Raw genomic sequence first — 26,470 nt, forward strand, 5'->3', positions numbered from 1 at the left:
CATTTCTCTTTAATATTATTTAATTTAAAATAAATTTAATTTTTATAGAATTAAACAATTTTAAGTATTTCCATTTTTTCTACTAATATATAGAAAATGCAACATACCTATACTAAAATTCTAAAAAAACTATATAACTTACTAATACTAAGATTAAATCAGAAGTACATTGTTCTTAATGTTTATTGTTAAATATTATTAACAGAGTGAATTCTCCAGAGAAAGGTCTGATTTAGCTAGAAAAGTTAAGGGGATTTTAGTTCTCTTCAGATAGGGACTATTTTAAGATACAGCACACATGGGTGAAGATGGCTTAGTCACCGAAGCATATATTTACAATTTGACACAAATCATACAAGCATCGGTGGTTCAGTGGTAGAATGCTCGCCTGCCACGCGGGCGGCCCGGGTTCGATTCCCGGCCGATGCAACCAAATTTTTTTCCTTTTTTTAATATCTCGCTGATGCAAACATTTTTGTACTCAGTAGAAAAGCTTAAATAATATAAAAGTTATTTCTTATATTTAAAAAAAGCTAAACATTAAACAGTTAAATGCAATGTTTAATTTGCTATAATAAAGTTCGTTAGGACTCATTAATACCTTAATATATGCGAATTTGTAGTACAACGAAGCGGTCAGCAATACCATATTTGCCCAGTACATTTGCACTCATTTTTTATGCCACACTTGTGAGCTTATAATTAAACTAGATCTTAAATGCACGAGCGTAAATGTCAACTGTTTCATGTAATAATGACCAATTGGGCAGCGCACTAAAAACATAAACAAGTAAAAGCTTCATGGAGACATTAAAAAAGTGAAAATCTTTTTAGCTACCTTGGTCAGTGACTAAAAACAGGGGCGGAATCAACTCAAGGGGTAAAGAATTTACATGTTGTTTAATCTAGTGGCTGTGGGAACTGTTGTATGTTTTATAACGCCACATTCCATATAATAAATATTATATTATTCAAGTGTTGCAATTTTGTTCAAGACACTTTCCTAACGGGTTTTTTCGTGAGTAGGCGTACTAAAGTCATCATGAAACAGCCAAGGTCTTTAATTTAATGCTTTAAACACGTTATGGATATTAGAAACTAATTACTTCATAGTTAGGTAAAGATAGGATGGGGAAATCATTTTTAGTAAATGTAATTATAATATCAAATCTAAGGCAAAAGACAATTTTTTCACCAATACACCCTCATAGGGCCAACTCCGCTCCTGACTTTTAGTGACCGCCTGGCATAAATCACGTTTGGAGGGCCATTCAAGAAGGTCAGTTTTTCAAGCCGAAGCCCAGAAACCGGAAGGGCAAGGTCTTACTTGGTCTAGAACAAGCTGACAAACTTTCCCAAAAAAGAAAACAAATACACATATACCATTTTTTTTTGGGTTTTCAAATGTTTAATAGGTCTCGTTTCGGTCTCAACTAAAACTAGAATAAATAACTTAGCGCCTAGACAAGTAACTTAAGGTGGCAAATGTGGAAAAATTCTCAACAATTTAGACTGCAGATGGATTAGTCCGTACATTTTGAGGCGAGTGTGCACATGAGGGTTTTGGGGCAGAAGAGCAGGCTCTTGGAGCAGCTCATCTTGTGGCCCTTCATCTGGCCCTGGGCATTCTTGTAGCACACAAAGTAGCTGGAAATGGAAGTCTGATCGGGGATTTTATCGCCCTCCTTGCAGTAGTACTTTCTCTTCTTTGCCGAGGAACCCGAGGAGCCACCAATCAAACCATTGTTGCTTTGGATGATGGTGGGTCTGCTGGTGGTGGTGGTGGTGGTGGCCATACTTATATCCGGCAGGTTAACCACATAGGAGTCCAAAGGATCCGCTTCTATGTTCGAGGAGATTCCAGAAGATGCTGCCTGCTGAGTACTACCATATTGCTGGAGCAGATTGGCTATACTCTGGGCCTTTAGGGCAGCCTCCTGTCTTCTCTTCGCCTCACTCAGCATCTTGATGGCCTCCATCTGCAGTCTTCTATTGCTATCTATGGTATAACCACCAAAGGCAGGCAGCACATTACTACACTGGGCATATGTGGGGGCATCGCAGATCCGAGTTTGCTTATTGAAGCCCGTGTAGGGTGGACAGGAGTAGGACAGGACCTTGCCATCCTTTTTGCTGCAAACGAAATATCGCGTGCAATCTGTTATATTCGGTTGCCTCACACCCGCCTGACAGGTGATGACCTCTACATTTCCAAGTTCATTTAGCGCGGATGGTGACTTGGTCATCAGTGGGAGTATGGATTTCTGGAAGACATCTAGGCTTATAAAATTGCCATTGAAGTTTACTAACTGGCTATTGGATGGGGTACTCCCACTACCCGGGTACTTTAAGCTATCCCCCTTGAAGGGATTTATATTTGGTCCACTGGTAAACATGCTCATCTCCATATTACCATCCGAATCGCTATAAATACTACTGCTCATCGTGGGCCTGGGCATATATGGATGATGGTGGTGCTGATGCTGCTGATGCTGCTGGTGGTTATAACTCTGCTCCAGATAGCCATTGCCAGGTGCTAATTGCTGGCTCATGTCGCTGCTGTAGGTCAGTACGTGAGGAAGAGTGTTCCCATTCCCATTTCCATTACCATTCCCATTTCCAGAGCCACTCTGATAGTTGGCCTTAATCATATCTTCATCCATCTCCATACTTTCGATTTTCTGCGAATTGGGCCGAATGTTCACCCTATCTGCATCGATTTGTCCCGGAAATAGATCCATAGGTCTTGGCATATTCATTGTGGGATAGGATTCTGTTGGTTGGTACACCCTATTGGCATTGTGGTCACCCAGGTGGGGACTTGGAGTGTAGTAGGTGGCCACTGTGGCGGGTGAAGGTTGATGTTCGAAGGGTCGGGGAGTGGTCAGGGTATAATCGCTGGCGAACGGAGATTGGGATCCATACTGCGAGGAGTAGGTACTAGGTGTAGGGGTAACCGAAATAGGTCTTCCCGTTGTCATATACTCCACTCCACTGGCTTGACTGGCGGTCACATGCTTATCCATACTGGGATATACACCCAAGCTATTGCCATACGTATCCAATACCTCCTTTTCACCAGAACTTGTGCTGGATAAGTGAACGGGTATCACATTGTTATGGATGATAGTAGTGCTGGGTTTGTTATAGCCATTGTTGGAGGAACTTCCTCCCCCAGAGGAATACTTCTTGTGCTGCATGTAGTTATAGTTGGGTGTCAAGGGAGGTGGCATGCCATAGTATTGCTGGAAGGGATTGCCTTGGGGGGACACAAAAAGAGGCTGCAGAATCGGTTGATAGTAGGCTCCATTAAAGCTTGGATTGGGCAGCACTTTGGGCAAGTTTTGGGCGGCTATCATTTGCTTGGACAGCTCCAGAACGGTCTTCAGGGTATCCTCTGATATCTTGGGCTCATGGTCTCTGTACTCGTGACTCTGAACGGGTTGATGGTTGGAGTATGCACCCCCACCCTGTTCCTGACTCATTCCATAACCGGAGGGCAGGGCAAACATCACAGAGCCCTCGGGACGATTTACCACTATCTGGGAGTTTGCATAACCCTGACCAGAGGTTCCATGGGAGGAATAGGGCAAAGCATTGCTCAGCATCAGTTTGGTTTCCGGCTCCAGGCGATGGTGACTGAGGTGCTCCTGCAAGCGGGTCTTATTCGAATGTGGTTCTGGTAGCCTTGCTGTGGTTTTAGGTGCCTCTGTGGTACTAGTAGTTGCAATGGTGGTGCTCTGAGAGGTCTGTTCCATGGGGTTTATCATCTCATAGCGATTCTTGATATCAAAGTGAGCCAAGAAGGCATTCAACTGATCCGGACGCATTTCCGCCTGGGGTTTATCTGTTTTCTGGTATGTCTGTTGCAGTCCATCAATTAGTTGGGATAATCTCTGCAGATGAGCTGTGAGATTGGGATCGATGGGTGATCCCGGCTTGGCTATTTCACTAATGCCAGCCACCTGATTGAGTTCAGTTTTTAGTTTCTCCACCTCTGTTCGGTGCTCTATATCACTGGGGGTGACCTCCTCGCGATTCTCAGGCTTCAAAGCAGTCGGAGAATCCAGCTCCACCAGTTCGCCATCGCCGCTGGAGTCGAAATTGTGACTGGTGGACATATCCTCATCCGAAGTGGGTTTCCTCTTAGACGCCTCCTGATCCTCCTCGCTACTTAGAGTGGAATCAAGGACAATTTCCACGGTGCCATCGTCTTTGTGGCTAGACTCGCTCAGCAGTAAACCCGCCTCATCCATGTCGTTGACTATCAAAATGTCCGCATCTGGTTTTGGTGGAGATTGAGTGGAGCTCATCTCACTCGGGGTGAGGCACTCCCAATCCTCGCCGGGCAGGACGCAGCTGCCCAGACTGGACTCGTAGACCAGTCCCTCGTTGCATTTCACCGGAATCCAAACATGCGAGTTGGAGGGCAGTTCCCGGCACTTGTAGAAGGCGTCGCAGCGGGTTTTGTGGGGGCGTGTCTTTTCGGGGCACGGTTTGCCTTTGGTCAGTCAGTCCGGAAAAGAGAAGAAGTAGGCAAATTAACATGGCGAAAAACACAACGATTTTAAACAATATTTTATATTTTATTTTAATTTAATAGTTTTGGCCTTCCTAATTTTTAGATATTTAAAGATTAAATTTGATTTAGTTTATGTGATGATAAGTTATGGCTTTCTTAATATGCAAATATTACTAGATTTGATTTTATTTTGATAAAGACGTATCCAAATTAATTTTACACCATTTTTCAAAGCAATTTTATGAAAGTCAGATTTTTCGAAAATATTAGTATTACTATTATTAAAATAAATCTTTTTAATTTAGTTTAATTTTGATTCTACAATCAATTGTATCCAACTGAAGTCTTTCAAATAATATTATTGTTATATTATAATAACAATAGGTACATTATTATTGAAATTAAAATTTTTTTTCAAAAGTGTATTTCATTATCTCAATAGTTTGTTTTAGAAATCTTTAATTTTATTGGGTAAAACATCCACTGTCATGGTAGTAGATTTTATAAAACTTTTTTTTCTTTAGTTTTTAAGTGGATTAAATTTAAATTAGTAAATTTTTTAAGGTTTGCAGTCCCGAAAACTGTTATTAAAAGCAAAGACAATAGTTTTTCTTCTGAACACTTCACTTTCCAGCGGAGTTTACCTTCGGAAAAGTAAAACAGTCCGCTGATCAACGCGTAAACTAGCAGCTGCCTCATCGCGTATCCTTATCGCGTAATCCTTGCGCCCGCAGTATAAGCTATATAGTCCACAATCCGTAACCGAAACTTCCGATCTGCTCCGTAAGAAGCCGGCGACACGAATGACTGCGATTCCAGAGCGGACGGCACATTAAATTTTGATCATTTTCACTTTGAGTCGAGCTGCGGTTCTCTGAAACTCGATGGACAATGTGTGAAAAAGTCCGAAAGCGAACAAACAACCAAAGTATATGACGGATTTTCTTGGCCTCTCTTCACTCAGTGCTCGCATTTAAAACGACTGCTAATAATTGTTTAAACAAATAGTTTTTGTGCTACTGGAAAGATCGAGGAATTAAGGAAATTTCACTTTTTTGTGCGTATTTTGTTTGATTAAAAGTGTACTAAAAAGTGAGATGGGTGTATATTTAGTAACCATAAAGCGGGCCATAGAGATAAGCTAATGAAGCGCTGATGAATTGAATAAAAATACGTAAGTGTTACAGCATGCGTTAAGATTTATTATATTTTTGTAGAGATACATAAAATTTAAATTATTTTCAACGGGAATTTCTTTTAACACATTCCTAATTTATATATGTTTTACTCATTTTCCTCATCTGTCTGACAAATAAACCGGAAACTATAGTTACACGGATAGTCGTACATTTCTCCATTATATAGGAATACACAGTTGGAAGTTTCCAATCGGGTTGGACGACCAGATGACCATTTGAGAAAAGGAGCTGGTTTGCCGGTGGCCATAGACAAGTATTCGTCCCTACGACCCAAGTCATTGATTCCCAGCCAGTAATGGGTATCCCTCTTAAGATTCCCCTGAATGGCGGTCAGTTCCTCTTGGTCCTTTATGTCAGCCAGGTGACCTCCCATATTGCGACAAGATTTTGAGGCAGAGGACCAATTCTTCTCGGTTACCTTTTCAATATAGAAGTACTTCGAACCGATTTGCTCGAATCCCAGATATTTAATTTTAGTTTGCACTCTAAATAGTGTTTCTTGCAGGGCTGACAGTTGGCTTTCCAAATCATCCAGTTTCTCAGTCAAGTTCTGCTGGTTGCTATCCAAATATTTTTGTTGGCTATCCAGTGAGTTCTCAAAGGTGGTTTGTTTTTCTTGCAATGCAGCCAGTTGACTTTCCATCGTGTACTGCCTCACCAGGACCTCATTGGATTTGCTTAAATCACTGGGATTCCTCTGATCCTGGGGTATGGTCAAGCGATTCAGGACCGGTGTTAAAACACTAAGGCAGAATCCGCCACATTGGTTGGGAGGATCTTTTAAAGGGCAAAAGGATTCTGTCTCTGCCAAGGCTTCACAGGAATTCCAAGCAAGAAGCGCACATAGGACAGCGAGTGCCAATTTTACCATTTTAAACACTTAACACCTGTTAATATGAATGTTCTTAATGCACTGACCATTCGTTTTATACCGAATACTCTTATTTATTTAAAAGAAAAAAGCACAGCCCTGAGCTTAACCAAATTCAGTTGGGTACTGAATATTTATAGGACTGCTTATTTATATCCAGTAAAGAACCAATTAAATTAAAAAAGAACGCATTGATTGCTTCCACTGAAAAATACCACTACAATTTATTTAAAAATTAAAGAAGAATTAAATTAACTAAAAGAGTTGGATTATAAAAAATCCTCAAGTTTTAAAGGAACAATTTCCTAGTGTTAGGAAATTCATATAAGGAGCTAGTCATCCGGTGTCCGAAGATATTTTCCCCTTCCTTTATCACCATATCTTTAATGCCAATCCACTAACAAGTGCTACGTCTATTTTTGTTTACCATGAGAAAAGAAAACTAGCCATAACGCAGAACATAATCATTTTTCGCGGTCTTTTTTAAATGCAGTTGGCTACGCCAATCATGATTCTTCTTAACCAAGTCTGGCAACTTTGAAACGGAGGTTGGCAACGCAGCGAGTGCAGCATCCAGTATAGCGAGGACACAATCCATATTTGTTTTCTGTTCTTTTCGCACGAGGCACAGTGGAATTTGGAACAGGGGCATTTTAATTTTTTAAACTTTCTCTCTATTTTGGGAATTTAATCAATCATTTAAAAATATGAACGACCTGACTCTTTACAGGGCTCTTTAAATCAGCACCCCTCATTTTGGTGAATATCTATTGGAAATTAACTTGGATCTGTTAATATCTATATATTGGAACTTTACATGGATCTATATAATTCTTATAGGATTTTCCTTAATAAAACTACTAAAATATTAATTAGAAAAACAACAACTAAATGTTCCACATCTACAGTAGAATTATCTAGTAATAGAGATTTTTGGAGATTCCCTAGCAAAAATAGATGAACACTTTAAACATCAATTCTTTTTCAAAAATTCGGAGATTAAATATAATTTTTGTACAATGCAAGCCATGAAATTTAAAAGACCCGCCACTAGTGTTGAGGAATACGAAAAGGCAAACGACTTATCGATAGCATGAGTTATAAACTTCCATCCCTAAATTCCGATGCACTTATAAACACTGCAAATGCTTCTTCTTGAATCCGCGGCAAAAAAAAGTGCACAATCCAAATGCTCGAAAGTAAATAACAATATTGTGAAATTATCAATAAAGGCGCCAATTATCGTGAAAAGGTTAATTAATGCGAAAGTTATTAAAGTTCGACAACGAAGGCTGTGCGAGAAATTAGGCCACCAAACTGTGCTCTTCTTTTTCTCGGAAGCATTAGAAGGCTCGTCTCACACACACACACGCACCCAAATGCCAAATCAAAATCCTAATCCAATTGCCAAAAATAAACACTTCTATTTGCCAGAGTTAAAAGCGAATCGGATACAAATATTTATATTCAATAAATCGATATTTGTGTCGCCAATTTGCGCATTTCAATAAAGTGCTAAGCGGAGTACTAAAATTAACAACATATTCGTTGTCTTTTTTTTATTTACGCACACAAACACAAATGGAGTGTGAGAGAGACAAATGGGTGAATAGAAAAGAGGGAGAGAGGGTTGTTGTTGTTGTTGAGCTATGCGACGTGTTCCGTTTATTTTTTAATGCCCATGAGTGTGTGTGCGGGAATTTCTGTTGCGTGAAGTTGCAATACAAAAAAAACCACGTGTGAAATATTTGCAAATTTTCCCATTTTATTTTGCTTAAATTTAGTATCTATTTATAAGAAGTAAAAAAAAGTGTCGCTGTCAAAAGGTGTTTGTTTGGTCAACAAATTTATAGACATTACCAGACGGTTTTAACATAAATTAAACCGGCAAAATTAGCATTCGTATTTTTCATTATCACAACCCATACAAGGGCATTGAAGAAAGAGTGTAAATATATGGAAAGGAAAAGAGAGTAAGAAAGTATTCACCAGATTCTCCTTTTCGACTTAAATTTAAGCTACCAATTTATTATTATTTTGATTAAAAATGATCATTTGCAAAAAAATGATTGCCAAAAATTAAAAATTACTTGAAGAAAGTTCTCGAATATTGAGAGGCAAAAGCCCAAAGTGAAAATATTTTGTTAAGTGCACTGTGAGAGGGGGCCACCTTCTTCCCCACACACACTTGCGCACTTGCTGCTCTCTCTCCCAGTACCCCATTCTTCTATTCCCCCACTTTTTATAACGGTATTAAGCGCTCTGGCTATCGTCACCCCGAAAAATGGTTTGGGTTTTTTGAAGAAATTTCCAAGCTTTTAAATACGCTGCATTGCTAATGTCTTTTGTTTTGGATATAACAAGTTATAAATATATTTGATGTTTATTTTATTTTGTATTTTTTATGGTTTGAACTGCCACACTCTCTCTAACTTACCTAAATCTCACTGGTTCGACATCGAACCTGAGACGTCGCACAGTGGGCTAATTTAAAATTATTCTCTTGATCGATGTTTTAAGGAAAGTGGGTCCGACATATGATATGCACATTTTTACCTCACTAGTACTCCCGACAATTATTTAACTTATCGTTTAAATTCGTATTTTTTTCACTTCATCCAAAGAGCTATGTCATGCAGAGGTTTCTAAATAAAACTGCGCATTATTGAAGAGCGCTCCCATTTACTATCAACACGAAAATCCAATAAATACTATCAATCTGTTCTATATTCGAGGAGATAAAGCAAATCGGACAGTACAAGAAAAAAAACCTGACCACTCGAATAATCTACCCATTAACAATAGTGTATGCCCAAGGCGTTTAAATAGAGGAAACCCTCAGTATCACTTTGTTTTTAATCTTTATAATCATAATTTCTATCAACAATATAGTCTATGTAAACCGATAAGATTTAGTAATTGTCCCAGGGACAGATTCTAATTAAAATATTTTTTTTTTCAAAAATTCAAATTTGAGTTCATTTTATATCTTCAAGATTATGATATCATAATATATATATATCAAAATATATCAAAAATAAATTGACGGTTTATCCCACTGTTCGTCAAACCTTAGAGAGCGATGTTCGAGAGAGTGGCTCGAAGTCGAAAATCTATTTAAGCAACCCGCGGAACGCTCTCTCTGTTATTGCTCGATAAATTTTCGACCGCGCTGCTTGTGTTTCGGTTCCCATTGAAATAAATAAAATAAGATATATAAACAAAGAATATGGATATAGGTCGAAAGAAATTCATCCGCTAAAAGTATAAAAAATAAAGGATTTTTGAATCTTCCCTCTCGCTCTCTCACTCTTCCGCTCTGTGCGTGCGTGTGTGTGTGTGTAAAGGCCAAAGAGCGCCCCACCGCCTCCCCTGCGCCGAGCCCCCTCTCGCAGAAGATTAAATTGGGTAAAAAAGAATATATATCCTGCTCTTCTAGAATTTACCTGTGAAAGTGAAAACGTGACAACACGATAAAACGAACGAGGCAAGCAAAACAAAAAACGAGTGCATAAAAAACAACAACGAAAGGAGAAGGAGAAGAAGAACAAGTGCAGCAATTCTGAAAAAAAAGAGAGAACGGAACAAGAACACAAAAAAAGTAAAAATAATCAACGAAGGAAGGGCAGGGAAAAGAAAAACAACAGCAGACATTTACAGGTAAAAAATCTCTCTTTATGGGTAATTTTTTTTTATCTCCCTCTCTTTTCTCTATAAGAATTTCAAACGTTAATATTTTTTGGTATCTTCTCTTTGCCTATGATTCATTTATTTGCCGATAACATTTTGCAATTACACTGGTCGGCATATGTATTTTGACAAAATAAAAGTTAAGTATACTCATAACTTGAATTTACTTCTTGTAAACTATAGGCATCAATGGAAAGGTAATTTCAATGCCGTTTGAATGATACAATACATTTCTTTACCCATTCAGTACTTATTGAAAAGGACAAATTTGTGTAAATCAACTTTTAAATTTTTTTTTCAAACTTTTTTCCTCGACTTGAAAACTTAAACTTTTTGATGCAAAAAGTTTCTTCAAACAAAAATAATAGTAACTGCAAAAAGAATTTTTCAAAAATCATTTTTCTTATATTTTTTATGATTTTTTGAAGGTGACAATGTCGGAAAAAATTTGTATGAAAAAGAGAAAAATATGGCTCAAATGCCTGTTTTTAAGCATTTTCAAAAATTCATAAAAAATATAAGAAAAATGATTTTTGAAAAATTCTTTTTGCAGTTACTATTATTTTTGTTTGAAGAAACTTTTTGCATCAAAAAGTTTAAGTTTTCAAGTCGAGGAAAAAAGTTTGAAAAAAAAATTTAAAAGTTGATTTACACAAATTCGTCCTTTTCAATAAATACTGAATGGGTTAAGAAATGTATTGTATCATTCAAACGGCATTGAAATTACCTTTCCATTGATGCCTATAGTTTACAAGAAGTAAATTCAAGTTATGAGTATACTTAACTTTTATTTTGTCAAAATACATATGCCGACCACTGTAATGTGGACTAAAGTTTCAATCATAAAATGAGTTTTGTGAATGATTCATGGTGATCGTAAATTTTATTCTAATTTTTCTTTTCCCGAAATCCCACTAAATTTTATAAGCCTTAAAATTCCGTCAGTTTTGCCTTTCATGTGCTCTTTTATACGTAACTGATTAGATAGACGGTCTTTTTACGTTCAACCTTGCACAATTTATGACGGAAGCAAACCATTTTTCCAGGGTAGTGATAGTGGGTGAAAAGAACTTACAAAAGAACTTAAATATGGTGCCAGAAAAGAAGTTTCGTTATTTATGGAATTTGCATGGGGATTATGTTTGGTTTATAACTCACTGTTGTTATTTGATTGTGGCTAGTTACGTTTAAATTTATAATATTTAATGTGCTTTATTAAGTAAACCTGTAATAATAATTTAGTCCGGCCGAAAGTCATAGCAACTATGGCCGATTCCTCCCTGTACCTTAAATTTTAAACTTTTGGCAACAGTGTACAATAAATAAATAATTTAATGTGCTTTCATGAATTTATAATATAAAACGGGGATGTCCATATAACTGCATAGAAATGTGTGATTTTTTTAAGACTCTGTAAATTCCCGAATACAACCACAGATAAATATTTTATGCCTTTCTTAATAGGAAATTCTTATTACTTATCTGCTATGACTCATCGGTGTATACAAAATGATTTGTGGCTTGACAATTTACCACTATTAAATGGATATCCCTTGGAGTTATTAATTTTTAGTTTGTTTGTACTCAAAATAGTTGTTTAATCGATAAGGGCCATATAAATTATCTAATTTATAACTATAACCTTGCTCGCTGAAATTCAACGAAAAACCAATGCAGTTGGCCAACATTGCCCAATAATTCAATTTCGGTCGGGTATAGTATCTTATCTTTAAGACAGATTGGCCCACAAATGAACCCAATTAAATCGGAAAAATAGTGAAATATTAGTAAGATACCTTTTGGAAAATTGAATGTTTATCTAAATACTTTTGACTGCCAATGGACAAATTGTATTTGGGTAAACTGTCTGTCACCTGGTCCCATCGAATCGTTCGCTCACGTGAGTTTACCGATACAAAACGACTTTTCAAATTTGCCTCACAAAATCATAAAAAAGCAGTCATGCAATTTACAGATCCGGCAAGCGAGCCAGCCAGAAAAAAATAAAACCAAAGTTGACCGACTGGAATCAGAATCAATCGATTTCAATAAGTCAACGTCGCTTTGCACCCAGTCTCACATATCCATCCATAAATCTATCCGTTTATCCAAAACGCACAGAAAAAAATGAGATTCTTTCAGATTAAAGGCATGCTATGATACATTTATTGCTATTATATTTATTTTCTAGCATTCAATAACTAAATTTCATATATTTATATTACTAAACATAAAATATTTGAATTAAGGTTAGATTTTCTAAAGACCTTTACTAGGGAATCGATCCTATCAAATACGAATTTTTTCCGCGTGCACATCTATCCATATCACATTTTCAGCATTATGTGTACGTGCCTAGCCGACGACAACGTGATTTATTTGGTGATTCACGTCGATTATTGTCCAAGTGCAACCGACAGGTTTCTGTCTATAAGTCTCACAATAGTGTCAGTCACTTGGTTCATTGAACTCTGCCAAAGGGTCTGAACTTTATTGAGAGTAACCAACTAACCTAGTGTCTCCAACCCTTGGCAACGCATTTAAGGTGGGCAGAAAATCAATATTTTTTTCGGGAAAATCGGGTAAATCGCCTCTCTAAAATCGCTTGGCTCTTACCTTTGCATGAGTTTATTTTTGTGGCCACGAGAATGTTGCACAAAATGCCTGGTCGTAAATCTGGCTGGGGTTGTCATGGGACCTGGTTTATGTTAAATTACCTGAAAATTAATTGTTTTTGCTTGCGTTTAAGCATACAGCAATATTGTGAAATTTGTCCTCTTTACCGAATGATTGTGTCAAGCTAGGTTAGTATTATTTTATTTTTAAGGTTAACAAATCAGAAGGTCTTGCAATAAGCTAATAGGACATGATTCATTAATACCTACGTTAATAGTTTAATAAGTTAAATAACGATTATTTTTGTTTTAGAAGATCTAAATTAATAGTTCAAAATATAATCAATAAACCTTAAAGGGTTTACTTAAAAGAATCTTTAGGAGAAGATTTTAAAGTTTAGGTTTTCATTAGATAGCAACGGCTATGAACATTTTTTTTAACTTTTCTTAACGTTGCTTTCCTTATAAACAACCTGTTTGTTTATTTATACGCGAATAGGCGAAACCTCGGCATTTTATACAAACTCCAATTACTGCACTGCAATTGGATAAAGATATTTGTCATATATCTGAGATCAAAAATTATTAACAAAAACTGATAGGATCGCTGTAGATCAGTTTCTCTTTTAATTGCTTTATTTTGTTCAAGTTTGGTATATTATTGTATCCATTTAATCGTGTGATATCAGTTATTGGACATGATCACCTGATGCTTACACCAGCGAACTTCACACATCGGACCGCTTCATTTTATGGAAGGCTAGCGAAACTGAAAGCCCACACGCTCATAAATCCTAATCAAATTTATTAAATCAAGTACTGGCCGCGATGTGTTAATGACAGAACAGAGGAGCGAAACAAAAATACGCCCACCAGATGGATTTCCTACACTCGAACATAAAAAAAGCGAGACTAAAATAAAATTAAGTATAAAACGCTGCACATGAAAGGCAATCGGCGCGATATGAGCGCACTGTTCCATACATATATATAAATCCTATATAGAGATCCAGATACATGGCGGGCATATGTAGTTATACCCGAGATACCAAACAATCAATTTGTGCTCGACTTGGGGATATGACTTTGTCGTTGGCTCGTTCGGTAATTGTGGGGCATTAATTTGTGCAAGTAATTTCATTGAGCCCCGATCTAGATTGTTGACAACAACTGCAGGGGCGAAAATAAAATATTTAACAGATGTCCGTGTAGAGCTGTTTGCCGATATCTGACGGTTATTGGATATAAGTTAATAACTGGCCGCTGGGTAAATATTTCTACACTTCCCCCATTGATTAAATAACCTTGATTTTGCCTGACATCGTGTTGCCGTGTTGTAAACGTTATCCGTGCCGGATAAGCGGTAAATCAATAACCAGATCTGGTTATCAGTTGTTTTTTGCCTGGTAGGACGTGCTGTAAATGTAAGCATATCGAATGTAACTCAATTAGGGTTCGCCAAAAGGGGGATAGCTGCCAAACAACCAGAGTTGAATATCAGAGTAGTTGGATTCATTACTTTTGTCTCTTATCTTAGCAAATTTAAAATGAACCATAAATATTTAGATATTACAGAAATTGTGACTGGATTAGTAGAATTTATTTATAATAATATTTTAATATATGATCCTATGATCTATATGATCTTATGATCTACATATATGATCTATATGATCTATACGATCTATAGATCTATATGATCTATATGATCTATATGATCTATATGATCTATATGATCTATATGATCTATATGATCTATATAATCTTATGATCTATATGATCTTTATGATCTTACGATCTTTATGATCTTATGATCCTTATGATCTTTATGATCTTTATGATCTTATGATCTATATATTCTTATGATTTATGATCTATATGATCTTATAAGCATGAGTTTTGATAAATTCAAATATCTAAAGTCGGATAAGGATTATTAAATGTATATATAGAAACACTCAGCTTTACTTATAAATGCAAATTTAATTTATATTAAATGGTTCATTGTGCTCTTATCCGTTGTTACTTACAATTGACTAAGTGCAAGCTGACTGCAGATCCCTTGTGAATCTATTTTGAATTATACTTATCCGCTGGCTCCTCGAGTGGGTGGCCACTTTGGGGGGCTGATAACAACCTTAGTTTGTGTCCAGAGCGCAGTGTGGCAATTTATCCGCTGCGACAATTTCCATACTTAAACACCAGTAATGCCCCCAGAGACGTTCTCATCGCTCTGGTCGCGTTGTCACTCTTCATTGAGATAAGTTCAATTCGCATAAAAGCCACAGTTGGTGGGGACTGGCTTCGAAAACATCCGGCCCCAGTCTTTTGTATCTGAATCTGCGAACAGACCCCAGGCAAACCAGTAATAAGCACGCAGAAAAAAGTACCCAAACTGATGTGATCTTAATTGATACACATTATATTTAATGAACTTAAATGCAGTTTTCATACCTCCTTTTTCAAAAAATAATGTAAAAATGATTAAAATACTGGTACAGTTTTTACACCTTGAAGTTCTTTTAGATCTGCCTAACAGTTCCTATCATATTGGGTTGATCTTAATGAGGACCTGGATTCCTTGGCATTATTTTTCCCTGTGCATCAAAGCAGTTCGCCTCGACAATGGGCCGCGTAGTTCTCTTTTTTTTTCGCCCATTGTGTTTTGCATACAGGCGTTTATTTTATTATACATATTTGAATAAAGTGAATTACGCGCAGAGCAGACAAAAAAAATGTAAGGAATGAAAAAGGTCCCAGACGCCAGGTTCAAGCAATGTGTGCTGAACTCCGCCCGCCGACGCTTAATTGAATTGAAAAATGAAAACTGAAAACTGAACACTGAAAACTGAACCCAAACCGGACCGAACCGAACAGAATGAAAGCGAAACGATTCCTGGAGAAGCCATCAACGGAATTCAGGTTGTGCGATTTGCGAAAAATTCTTGAGCCTCGATTCAATGTCTCCGGGGTTTCTTTCTGTTTGACTTGAATATTTTATGTCTGTTGTTTATTTTCCCTTGGCCAATTTGAAGCGCTTTCGATCGCTGAGTGATTCAATTATTTCGTTTTTTTTCCCCAGTTGTGCATATCGCCGCCGGGATAATTCAATTCAATTTATTTCTGCGTGGGTCGGGTTCGGTGCAGATTTGTTTTAATTAATAATTTGTATTTTGTTTGCCGTGCTGTGGATGCAAATTGTGATGCTTCCGGAAGTGTCCATCATGGCCACTAATTATTCAGCATCTGCTTTGCTTTCCTCTGCTAAATAAATTTAAATTCCCACAGCACAGCTATGTAGATAGTTAATTTAATGTGCTATTTATGGACAGGGAAAACAACTACCTATCTTTAGATTGTTTAAAGCGGAGGAAGAAAGTCATGTTTAAAAATATTGTTTTAAAAAGTTTGGTTTTATAATAAAAGGTCTGCTAATTATTTAATTTCTTATTTTAGATAAAACTCATAAAAAGCAGTTTGGTTTGGTAATATCCAAAGCTATCTATCGCTTGTAAATCCGACATTTTTAAAAGTACTCAGGTAAATAAAAAAGAAAGTAAAATTCTCATAAAAACATTATGACCACTTGATAATTAATTCATAACAAACCTTTTAAAGGCAAATAAAATTATGATTTTAGCATTCTTGTGTGAAAAACTACCAAACAAACCCTGTATTTATATGCAAATGTAACTCATAGCTAACTATTTTATTATCCACGTACTTAGAGGGGTTTTCTTGGAAAATATTCCATTACAAAGTTGCAATTGACGCAAAACTCCTGCATCGCAAGCTCGACTTGGATAACTCTGCGTGTCTATGCAATTAGCAGGTCTTTGTCTGCCTACGCATCCATATTCCGTACTCTATGGATATTTTTTGGCGAACGTGATCGCACAATAAGAAGGCGGTATTAGACGGTTAGGAAAGTTAGCAAATCATGAGCACGCCCACCCAACCAACCAACCAACCGAACCGAAAGAAATGAACTCGGCCGCCGGCAGACTTGGCCGAAATTGTATAAAATGTTAACTCGTGCCTAACCTAAAATGGTATTGTATAATAAGCGATACCGAATTACACAAAATGCACGGGTCCACAGACACTGACACGCAAATGAACACGCTATAAATATTTAGAAACAAGCCTCCCATTGTTTACAAAGGCAAATCACAAAAACAAAGTGAGCGCTGAAAAAGCGAGCAGAAAAGCGGCGATAAAGCGAATCGACTCGAAAAGCACGTGACGCTTTTGGCGGCTAACTTGGAATCGAAACTCGAACCCAAACCAAAACTCGGCTCTCGAATATCATTGGAGTTCGCTGGAATGCCACAACAAGTGTGCGGACACTCGCACCGCCTTAAATGATATTGAGAGAGACTGACTCATAAAAATGGCTTTAATACATTTTGGCAGAAATTGGCGAAAATATGCCATGTAGGTACTCTTGAAAATATATTTATATAAGTGAGTAAAAAAATATATATGATGCCATGATGATGGCATCGAACCGGTTTCCCACAGCTAGCGATAAGTTCAATATAGCCGAATGCACATCGATGATGAAGCTACAGTAGATATAACTTATATCTTTTGTGCCTATAAGAATATTGTGATTCATAAGAATAAATAAAAATGTATTTACTCAAAACGAAGATTGAGTTTATTGAACTTTGTTTGAGAAAGTTCTAGTTTAAACATGTTTTCAGTTGATAGCATGGTCACACTAAAAAGGATGTGTGATGGAGTTCCATAAACTGGAATTAGAAGTAATCAGTTTTATAACTTTGATTCCATTCAGTCGATATCTACTGTATATTGATGATGAAGTTTTGCTACAGCCGCCTATCAAGTGGGAGGAGTATGATCTGGTCACACGCTTTGAGGTTGGCCATTGCCAAGATTTACAATTCAGCCAATGTCAGCAACTGTTGGCGCTGGCAACTATTTTTAGTCAGCGGACCAGGTCCGACTGATAGCTCGTGACACAGTCCCCGAAGTTTAAACATGAAAAGCTTATCAATAGCTGCCGAAAAAGAAATATTCAATGCTCTATGCTCACATTTTGCAAAATCAAAATAAATTGGACGTCGCTTATCAGCTGACTTTTAATGCTTTCCACATTGCGGCTATCTTATCGGCGAAAATATAAATATTGTGTGTGTTATGAATATTTTATGCCGTCTACGCGTGTTCTAGGGCACAATTTATGTGGCATGCCCAAAAATTTGACATAATTAATTTTTTTTTGTTTTTTGTTTATTCGTTTACTTGTAGAAATTCGTATAACCCATAACAGTTACATAACTAATAATATTCAAGTGGGTTTTTTTTAACATTAATCTAACCATGTTCGCATATTTTTCTTTTCTAATTAAAGACATTAACATGTCAGCTTATCATGCCTACGTTTTCAAAGATTATGTTGTTGATGGATTGCCAAACTCAATCTCAAGTAATCTTGTTTCCATCATTTGATGATTGGTTAAACCTGAGTAAATAAAAAAATAATTAAAATTAACGTATTTTCTTTAAATACTAAGGTTCAAAGTATTTAAATTATGGTCTTAGTTATTTATGACCATATCTAAATGCTTGCCATACTTACAAAAATAATGCAAAGGCGTAAAAATTGTTTATAAAGCAACCTAAAATGTACTTTCGTGTGTTGCAATTCGCCAAGTGTAAACAAAATCCCCCGTGGTTCCATGTTTTTCAACCCAATAGATGGGATGTGCGGACAGAGGGCGTCAGAATTTACATTACTTCGTTATATAACAGCACGGTTCTTGGCCATGTATTCCGTCTCTTACTCGTATTCCAGACATTTGCTATCGTTTTAGGGACCATTAGCTGTCCCCGAGGCGACATATGGGAATGTCTATTAAATTGGCCATGTAATTAGCCATAATTCGAGTGCAACTGCCACGGCTGCTGATGTCTTCATACAAATTTCATTCACCAGGCCCAAATGCGAACATTAGCTCGTGATGGCCATATAGAAAACGTTTTACATGCATATTAAGTGTCGAGTAGTGGCAAATTAGTCACAAAATGTTTTCTCTGGGCTATATAATTTTTTCTGGCTTTTTCAAAAATATTGCCATATGGTGGGTATCGAATGTTGTGTAATTATTTTTGGGCTTATGGATATTTGAGCGACATCAGACAATTTTCCCCGACTAACGCGTCGTATGAGTAATATCGACTCCCTTTCATCCGCCGTGTTATCCAAACAGAAAAACAAAACCGTCAGTCCAAATAACAACCTATGGCAATCATATAACAACAGCGATAATGTAAACACTTGTAGTTCTCTGTACATCTCCATATGATTCATGTGGTCTCATTTCACCAGTCCCAAAAGCATTCTCGACCAAAGGAAAAATTACAATAAAAAACCTGGCTACGCTGCACTTTGCCTATATTTTTAATTTTTCCCAATTTTCTGCTGCTTGCCATTTTTCTGGGCTGCAATGCGAACTTTTTTTTATTTTTTGCTTTTCTGCCAGCCAAGCAAAGAAAAACTGGGCAAGCAAATATGTTGGAAATGCGCGCTTACATAACACATTCGCTGGAAGTTTTGTGGCCCCTTTTGGGGAGTTGGGTTGTCGTATAGTTGGGTGTTGGATGGCTGAAAAAGCAGAAAAAACTGGGGGGAGCACAGAGCCAAAGCTTTGGGCGGCTTCGAGTGGCTCCCGGTTACGAGGCAGCCTTTGTTTGGCGGCTCCAGGGACATAACTTGTCGGTTGCGAGGTTTGTTTTATAGAATTCAGTTTGCCTACCAATTGCAAAGTAATATCAAAAACATATTGTACTGGGAAAATAATAGATTTAGGACAAATTTAAGGAAGTTTTATTTGTATACCTTAACATTTTTTAGGCTAAAATATTCTAGTTTGTCCAGTTCTATCAGTAAAATCAAAACGTTCTTATCAAAATGGTTGTCTTTTTTTATACACATCTTTTTTTGAATCAGCTTTATTATTTACAAAACAATTTTGGTGTTGGTATGTTATTAAAAAAGTAAATCATCAGATTTATTCAATAATAACTACACATCTAATGTTACTTTAGAGTTGTAAATATCCCTTTAAAATATTTCATATTTTTTTATTTTGAGAGCAAGGAATGGGAATGTCTTAGGCTTTATAATATCATATATATGAACTTAATTTGCAGTTTTATTTTCTAAATATAATTATATATCTATGAAGGCAAATCCATCTTAAACCGCATTCATTTTCATTCCCTTTCCTAGCCTGCCATAAATACTTTTCTCTTTGTGCCCTTAAACCTATCTTATCTCATCTCCCCAAGCATTTGTTACTTCCAAACTCCAACCTACTTCCATCTCAGCTGACTTTTGAAGTAACTCTCGCATCCGCCTTATTTTTATTTTCCTGCCATTTGTCGGCAGTGGCTTTTCCTTGTGTCTAGGCCAAGTCAAGTCGGTTTCGGATTCAGTTTCAGATACCAATTCAGATCCAGAGGCCTGGCCAAATGCCCATATATAAATAACAGAGCCCAGGGCCCGTTTCACGTGATTTTCTTGCCGTTGTGCTCATGTGCAATGATTATGAAATAAATTGCAGCCGCAGCTACCGTTGTCGTTGCTGCAGTTGCAATTTTTTCCTTTGGCTCTGGGTTCACTGACCCCCGCTGGTAAGCTCGATTGTTGTGCTGCTTGTGGCAAGTGCAGTGTACAGGTTTTCCTTTGTTGCCAAAAAAAAAATGAGCGAGGAAAAACAACCGAAACGGCGAAAAAGCAAGAAAATACAGCGGAGGAGACCCATAAAACCTTGCGTGTGTGGCATTTTCAGCCGTCACGAAGTCTGCCGCCAAAATGGCAATAAGAGAAAAAAAAAAATGATAAAAATATAAAAACGTTGGGGGGACATGATGTGGAGAAATACTGAAATCAGGTCAACAGCTCGGGGCCCTGTTTTAATTGTTCGAGCTGTCTGACAAATTTCAGTTTCGGTTTCAGTGGCTGTCCTTGCGGCAAGTTGAAGTTGATTTCCTTGCCAAGCCATCCGCACTTGGCCCGGCTTTCCGGCTCCGTCATTTGTCCTTTGCTTGCCCTCTGCTCCCTGGCCGTCTGGTGGCCCTAAATAAGCTTAAATTGATTCGATTACACTGGGGAATCAAATTGGTTGCACTTGCGTCAACAGGGGATAGTGGCGAGACTCCAAACGGACTATTACCCTAATTTATTTTATTTAGAGACATATTTCCATTAAAATTTTGACAAAACAGATTGAAAATCCCACTTTTATTGTATATAAAATGAAATTTATATTTATGTTGCTTAACTTTGTTAGAAAACTTTTTAGGATACTGAAACATTTTAATAAAATTATTTTTTCCATTACTTGGCTTTATTAAATTTGCGTCACCACCACCCCTGGCTTTGCGTCTTTGAGTAGCCTTCCAAGTTTTAAAAATTTCAATATTTTCTCAAGATTAGATTACAAGACTTTGCTAACTATATTAGGATATCTATTTGCAGGTCCTGGCTTTTCCATTGTCCGGACCTCCTATCTTCCTTTCGCTTGCTCATGCGTGTGCTGGTTCTTTCATTCATTGATTTCAGGACCCGCCCTCGGGTCTCTCTCCACCCTATATGTCGACCCTCTCTTCTCCGATTCTCAGCACCCCCTCGATAAGCTTGGAACACACCCAGTTACCCAGTTCAAGTTGCCACTACGCAATTCTGCCATTGTTGTTATTTTTCGGTCTGTTGCTGCTGCTGCTGACGCAAAGTGTCCTGTCACACCCACACACGAATAAATAAAATAAAGTAATACACCAATACATATATAAGGACACGCACACACCCACACAATGAGCTTTGCGTTGTCCCACATTTTCAGTACTTTAAGGACTTACTGAACTGAGCGATGGCATAATTTCGCTTTCCATTTCGACTCTCTGGCCCTATTCCCTTTGCCGTCTCTTCCTTTATGACGTTTTCCTTTTTGGTATGCTCTTTAACTCTGGGTACTATAATATGGTTATTATTCTATTATAATATATACCTTTATACCTTATTTTGTGGAATCTTTCTTAAATTAAACTTTATAAGACAACATCATTTCATTAGTATAGTTTCAATCGGATAATAAATCTAAAAGAGTATATAATTTTCGACTGGCTTAAAGTTAATGCTTTTCGCCGTTTTCAGCTAAAATTGACACTATTTTCATTCGTGGGAATTGGGGTTGGTGAGCATTTTGAGGTTTTTCCAGAGGGTGGTCAGGGGTGTGCCGAAGGACCTTGCCCAAGTCAATGCACTCTCAAGGCATTCGAGGATTTTTCGTGTAGAATACTGACAGCAGCTTGGCCTAGTTAGAAAACGTTTTAGCATTGCTACCAAAGGTTCCTTAGGTGCGGTTTAAAAGTACGCCTACCATCGAAAACGCCCCCTCTCATGTCGTATGCAAATTTCCCTCAAGTGGGTGTGGGAGGTTCTTACCTTTAGTTGACTTGCCTTGAGCCCCAACCAGGTGGCCTAGTTATTTCGAAAATGTCACTTATTTGGATGGTAATTAAATAGAAATAAATGGCTTCTTGACAATGTATGTTATAGCAAATTTTAACTACTCTACTTTCATTAGCATATAGCTAATATTATTTGGCGAATAATAAAATAAGTAAATATACATTTGTATACAACATTTCTTTATGGTTTTTAATAATAATACTTAGATAAATCATATTTTAAATGAAAATTAATTACTCATATTTTGCTCTAATGTGCTTCAACTAATTGGTATTACACCTACTCATATTCCTTATCTCTTCTGCGCTCTTCAAGGAATACCCGATTTTACTCACTTTACTCTTTGCCAATCTATCAAGATACCCATGCTTATCAAGCAGGGATTAGCTTTTGCTTTCCGATTCGTCATTCGAAAAAAAAAAAACAAAACTGCTTCGAAGCTAATAACTTCGGTGAACTTTGGCGTAGCGGAAAATTACTTGGAAACCTCAAAAGTTTTTCCTCTTCGCTAACTGACGTAAATTGCACCGAGAAATACGTGTCGAGAGTCGGATCGAATCGAATCGAGTCTCGACTTGACCCACCGATTGTTGCACTTGCGTCACGTTAACCACCCACAAGCCCACATAATTGTTGCGGCATTACTTGGGCCTTGGGGCGGGTCTGACAATCGGCGATTAACCCACTGTAGCCAATGATTAGCACAAAAATGCCTAGCACCTGCTTTAAGTGCATGCTTAGCTGATTGCCAACGAATTTTTCATCTATTTTTGGGCTCTAATTGACTTGTTTTGGTTTCGGTTTTATGGCTAATACTTGCTAGAGGCTACCGTCAAGATAGATTAAAATAACAAGGCATATTAGAAGTATAAATAGGAATAGACATAAAGTCATGAATATTGGGTTCATAGCATTTAAGAAAGAGAAGAATGTATCCCAAAGTGGTATTCCCAGGTTATTGGTATTCTTATAAACTTTATGAGTCATGAAATGGAGTACAAAATAAAACTAAATGAGAAAATGAATCACGAATCTAATGACGATATATCATAAACGAATGAATTGCTCCGTTCTATCGATTTTTCAATGATCATTTTTTAAAAGATTATTATTTAGGACTTACAAATATAAGGACAAATCGAGATGTAAAAGAACTCTGAAATTCATATTTATATTTTTAGTAAAATGTCTAATTTTTTGTAAAGTACGTTAGCAGTGAAAACTTAGTTCGATTTTGGCTTATTCAACCTCCGGCATGTCAGCATCTTATTTTCCACCGATTTTCCCAGCTTTTTGGCTGACATCTCGTGACACCAACATGACAGCGTGTCGCCTCATTAGCATAAACGTTTTAATTAGCTGCTGGTTTATTCCATTTGATGCCGAAACATTTATGTTTCTCGAGGATTAGTTGAGTTTAGCTGAGTTAGTCATTGTAAAATGTCTAAGTGAACTCAATTGAGTGGCGCCCCGTTTGATTTCATTAGCGCAAATTGGGTGCATTATAATATTTAGATAATGTTCTCGAGTCCGGAGGCAGCAAACAACAAACAAACAAGCAGCTCAACTACTGTGTAAACGATTGTTAATAACTCTATATGCATGTCCAAGCGATACCTGTTGCCGCTGTTTGTCTAAAGCCGTGTTGCTGACGACGTAACCCGAGGCACCTTGAAAATACTAGACGTAGCATAATATTGACATACATATGAAAACTGCACATTACCAATCAAATCGAAGCGAATCGAGTCGAGTTGAGCCGAGCGAAGTGGAGTGGTATAAAATCGAACTGTTCGCTCAATTAACGAGGCTTAAATGCCCCGATATTTGTTCTGGGGAAGGGCGGGGCTCTCACCTGGAGGCTTACGATACGAATCGAAGCGCTGGCAAGTGTAAATTATTCAAGGAAAGGCTTTTCGTCGGCGTTGTTAAGTAATATGGAAAAGTAGAGGTAAACCGATTTATAGGTGGGATATTATGCATATCAAAAATGGGGTTCAAATAATAATATTTTAAAGAACTATTATTTACTTGTTATTATTGGGATATTATACCTATAAAAAGTGTGGTTCAAATAATAATATTTCAAAGATCTATTATTTCCTTATTATTAATTTCTTATTTCTAACATATAAACCCCATTTGAGTGATATCTTACAGATAAAAAATCTAAGTTTAATGGTATATTTTGTAAATTGCTATCTCTGCTTCCTCTCATATTATATTAATTATAACGCACTTCAGACCAACTTTTCTTATCTGAGTTCGCTTTGAAGCTGCCATAGATACAACTTGTCTTGGCCACAAATCCGCTTGACGGCACCTGTTTCCCCTATTCCCCCTGCATCGCTGACCAGGTAAAAAGTCCGACACCTTCTATCGGACAGCCAATCAAGCAAACGCAGCGATCTATCAGACCTGTCTGTCTCTCTATATTTCTATCCGATGTCAGACCCTCTTAGTCCCCCACAAAGCCCCCTCAAATGCTGTTCTTGACAGGCGAAATCATTAAGAGTGTCAAAGGAAAATGGAAAATAAAACAACCCAAGAAGTGTTTGGCTTTCGATACGTGTCCGGAATTTCGTTAGAAATTTGCAATTCAATTTTAGATTTTAGTTTGTTTGAAGCTCATCGGACATTGCGAATTGTGACGAAAACAGAGCGAAATGTGCGTGTAATTTTCGGGGGAAAATGGCGGGGAGAAAAGCACTTTAGATAAATAGCCGGTCTTTAGTTCTTCAAACGTGATGATGAGAGGTAGAGCATAGGAATATCGAGTATACGCAGCGTGTGCCATGGTTGATTAGGCTAAATGGGTTTGTTGGCTTAAAGTGGTTAAGGAAAATATGGTACAGATATTTACCAACAACTCAAAGGGTGATACACATATTTATTGGTTTATACATTTTTCTTAAAATCTTATTAGTTTGTAAGATTTATTTAACCAAAATACAATAAATGTTCCACAAAAATCCATGAGACTTTTATGATCTTTTAAATAAATTGCTTAGCAATTCCTTTTATAATATAAATACAAACGTTTGTTTATGGCCGAGTAAAATATTTGCGCTGGATATTTTTGTTTTTTCCGATTTCTGCTGGGTTTAATTAGATATGAAACCGGCTGCTCTTGGTAGAGTCACCCTCAGCAGCAAAAAAAAAATAAACGTCTTATATATGCGTGCGATTTTTTATATATATTATAAATCTGGCCAGTTGGCTTTTTATAGCCGGCCCGCAATTAATGAGCGGGCCAAGTATTTTATGGGCCAATGGCGCTTTTGGCATTATCTACTCTACAGTTCGGATGGGTCATGTCATTGAACCGATTTCGATTTGAAGGATTTGTTCCATATGCTTTTGCTATCTTGTCGATTGATGTTGATTGATTCCGAGCTATTTGTTTGGCCAATACAAAAGATATACGAAAATAATAAACAAACTTTCCCCAATTTAATCCCATTTCAGACTTGGAAGCGCCGACACTTGCTATTTGGTTATCACACACAGCTATGCTTTTGCAGTATTCGTGCTAAATTGTTTACTATAATGAATTCCGCGCGGCATCATCGTATTGGAGTATTTCTGTCTCCATAAGTTGGCCACTAATTAAATCAAACTAAATATAAATATAAACATAATAATATTACGGATACATAGAACACCGAAAAAGGCTCGCAAATTGATTGCCAAACGACGGAAAGCAAAGCACTGCAAAGTAAACGACCATCTAGTCAAACGGAAACAACGAAGGAAAAATTTTGTAAAAAAAAAAACATCTGCCTGGAGTGAAGCCCGGTCTCGAGTGGAGACAAACCCAAATCAAAACTTGACAGAGGACCCGGAGCGACCGCAAAGCTGGCTAAGAAGATGCCATACCATCGGGGCGGAGATGCCTCTTCCCAGGCCGACAAGTTGAGCGGCATCGTGGAGGAGAGCGACCTGTACGAGGGGTTCGCCCCGCATGTCGAGACGTCCGAGATCAAAACCCTCGACTTTTACAATCTACCAAAGCAAACTGGTGAGTGGTTTTGGGATTTTACAATTTTTTTCTGGGTAGACATATGC

The 26,470-nt window shown here is 37.3% G+C and overlaps 3 protein-coding genes and 1 non-coding gene across 7 annotated transcripts in view; 2 read left to right on the forward strand and 2 right to left on the reverse strand.

Annotated features, from left to right (window-relative positions):
* The first annotated feature begins 358 nt into the window (after positions 1–358).
* TRNAG-GCC (transfer RNA glycine (anticodon GCC)) lies at positions 359–429 on the forward strand. The gene has a single exon. It is a non-coding gene; the product is annotated as a tRNA-Gly (tRNA).
* Positions 430–1,397: 968 nt separating this feature from the next.
* Positions 1,398–5,338, reverse strand: LOC108013160 (uncharacterized). Its single transcript, XM_017078858.4, has 2 exons — positions 5,167–5,338; positions 1,398–4,501 (listed from the first exon to the last, which is right to left on the reverse strand). The coding sequence occupies exons 1-2, from the start codon at positions 5,219–5,221 to the stop codon at positions 1,524–1,526; spliced, it is 3,033 nt and encodes a 1,010-aa protein (XP_016934347.2). The 5' UTR covers positions 5,222–5,338; the 3' UTR covers positions 1,398–1,523.
* A 468-nt stretch (positions 5,339–5,806) lies between these two features.
* On the reverse strand, positions 5,807–6,592 carry lectin-22C. The gene has a single exon (XM_036812756.3). It carries the CDS (start codon positions 6,590–6,592, stop codon positions 5,807–5,809), a length of 786 nt encoding a protein of 261 aa, XP_036668651.2.
* Positions 6,593–9,761: 3,169 nt separating this feature from the next.
* The window catches only part of sky (GTPase-activating protein skywalker), a 43,273-nt gene continuing 26,564 nt past the window's right edge, over positions 9,762–26,470 (forward strand). For 3 of the 4 annotated variants that reach the window (XM_070995307.1, XM_017084480.4, XM_017084504.4), the window contains exons 1-2: positions 9,763–10,252; positions 25,871–26,423. In XM_070995307.1, the coding sequence (XP_070851408.1) occupies positions 26,273–26,423 (151 nt within the window). In that variant the 5' untranslated portion in view covers positions 9,763–10,252; positions 25,871–26,272. Of the gene's footprint in view, positions 10,253–25,870; positions 26,424–26,470 lie in introns of all 4 variants that reach the window. The other variant, XM_017084465.4, reaches the window with a different exon arrangement.

This window comes from Drosophila suzukii, chromosome 2L, assembly GCF_043229965.1.
Source record: "Drosophila suzukii chromosome 2L, CBGP_Dsuzu_IsoJpt1.0, whole genome shotgun sequence".
Taxonomy (NCBI): domain Eukaryota; kingdom Metazoa; phylum Arthropoda; class Insecta; order Diptera; family Drosophilidae; genus Drosophila; species Drosophila suzukii.

Excerpts from the sequence above, each read along its gene's own strand:
- lectin-22C (XM_036812756.3), bottom strand. The coding sequence starts at position 6,592 with ATGGTAAAATTGGCACTCGCTGTCCTATGTGCGCTTCTTGCTTGGAAT.
- LOC108013160 (XM_017078858.4), bottom strand. The coding sequence starts at position 5,221 with ATGAGGCAGCTGCTAGTTTACGCGTTGATCAGCGGACTGTTTTACTTT. Across the intron at positions 4,502-5,166 it reads ACTGTTTTACTTTTCCGAAG|GCAAACCGTGCCCCGAAAAG; the intron begins GTAAACTCCGCT and ends GACTGACCAAAG.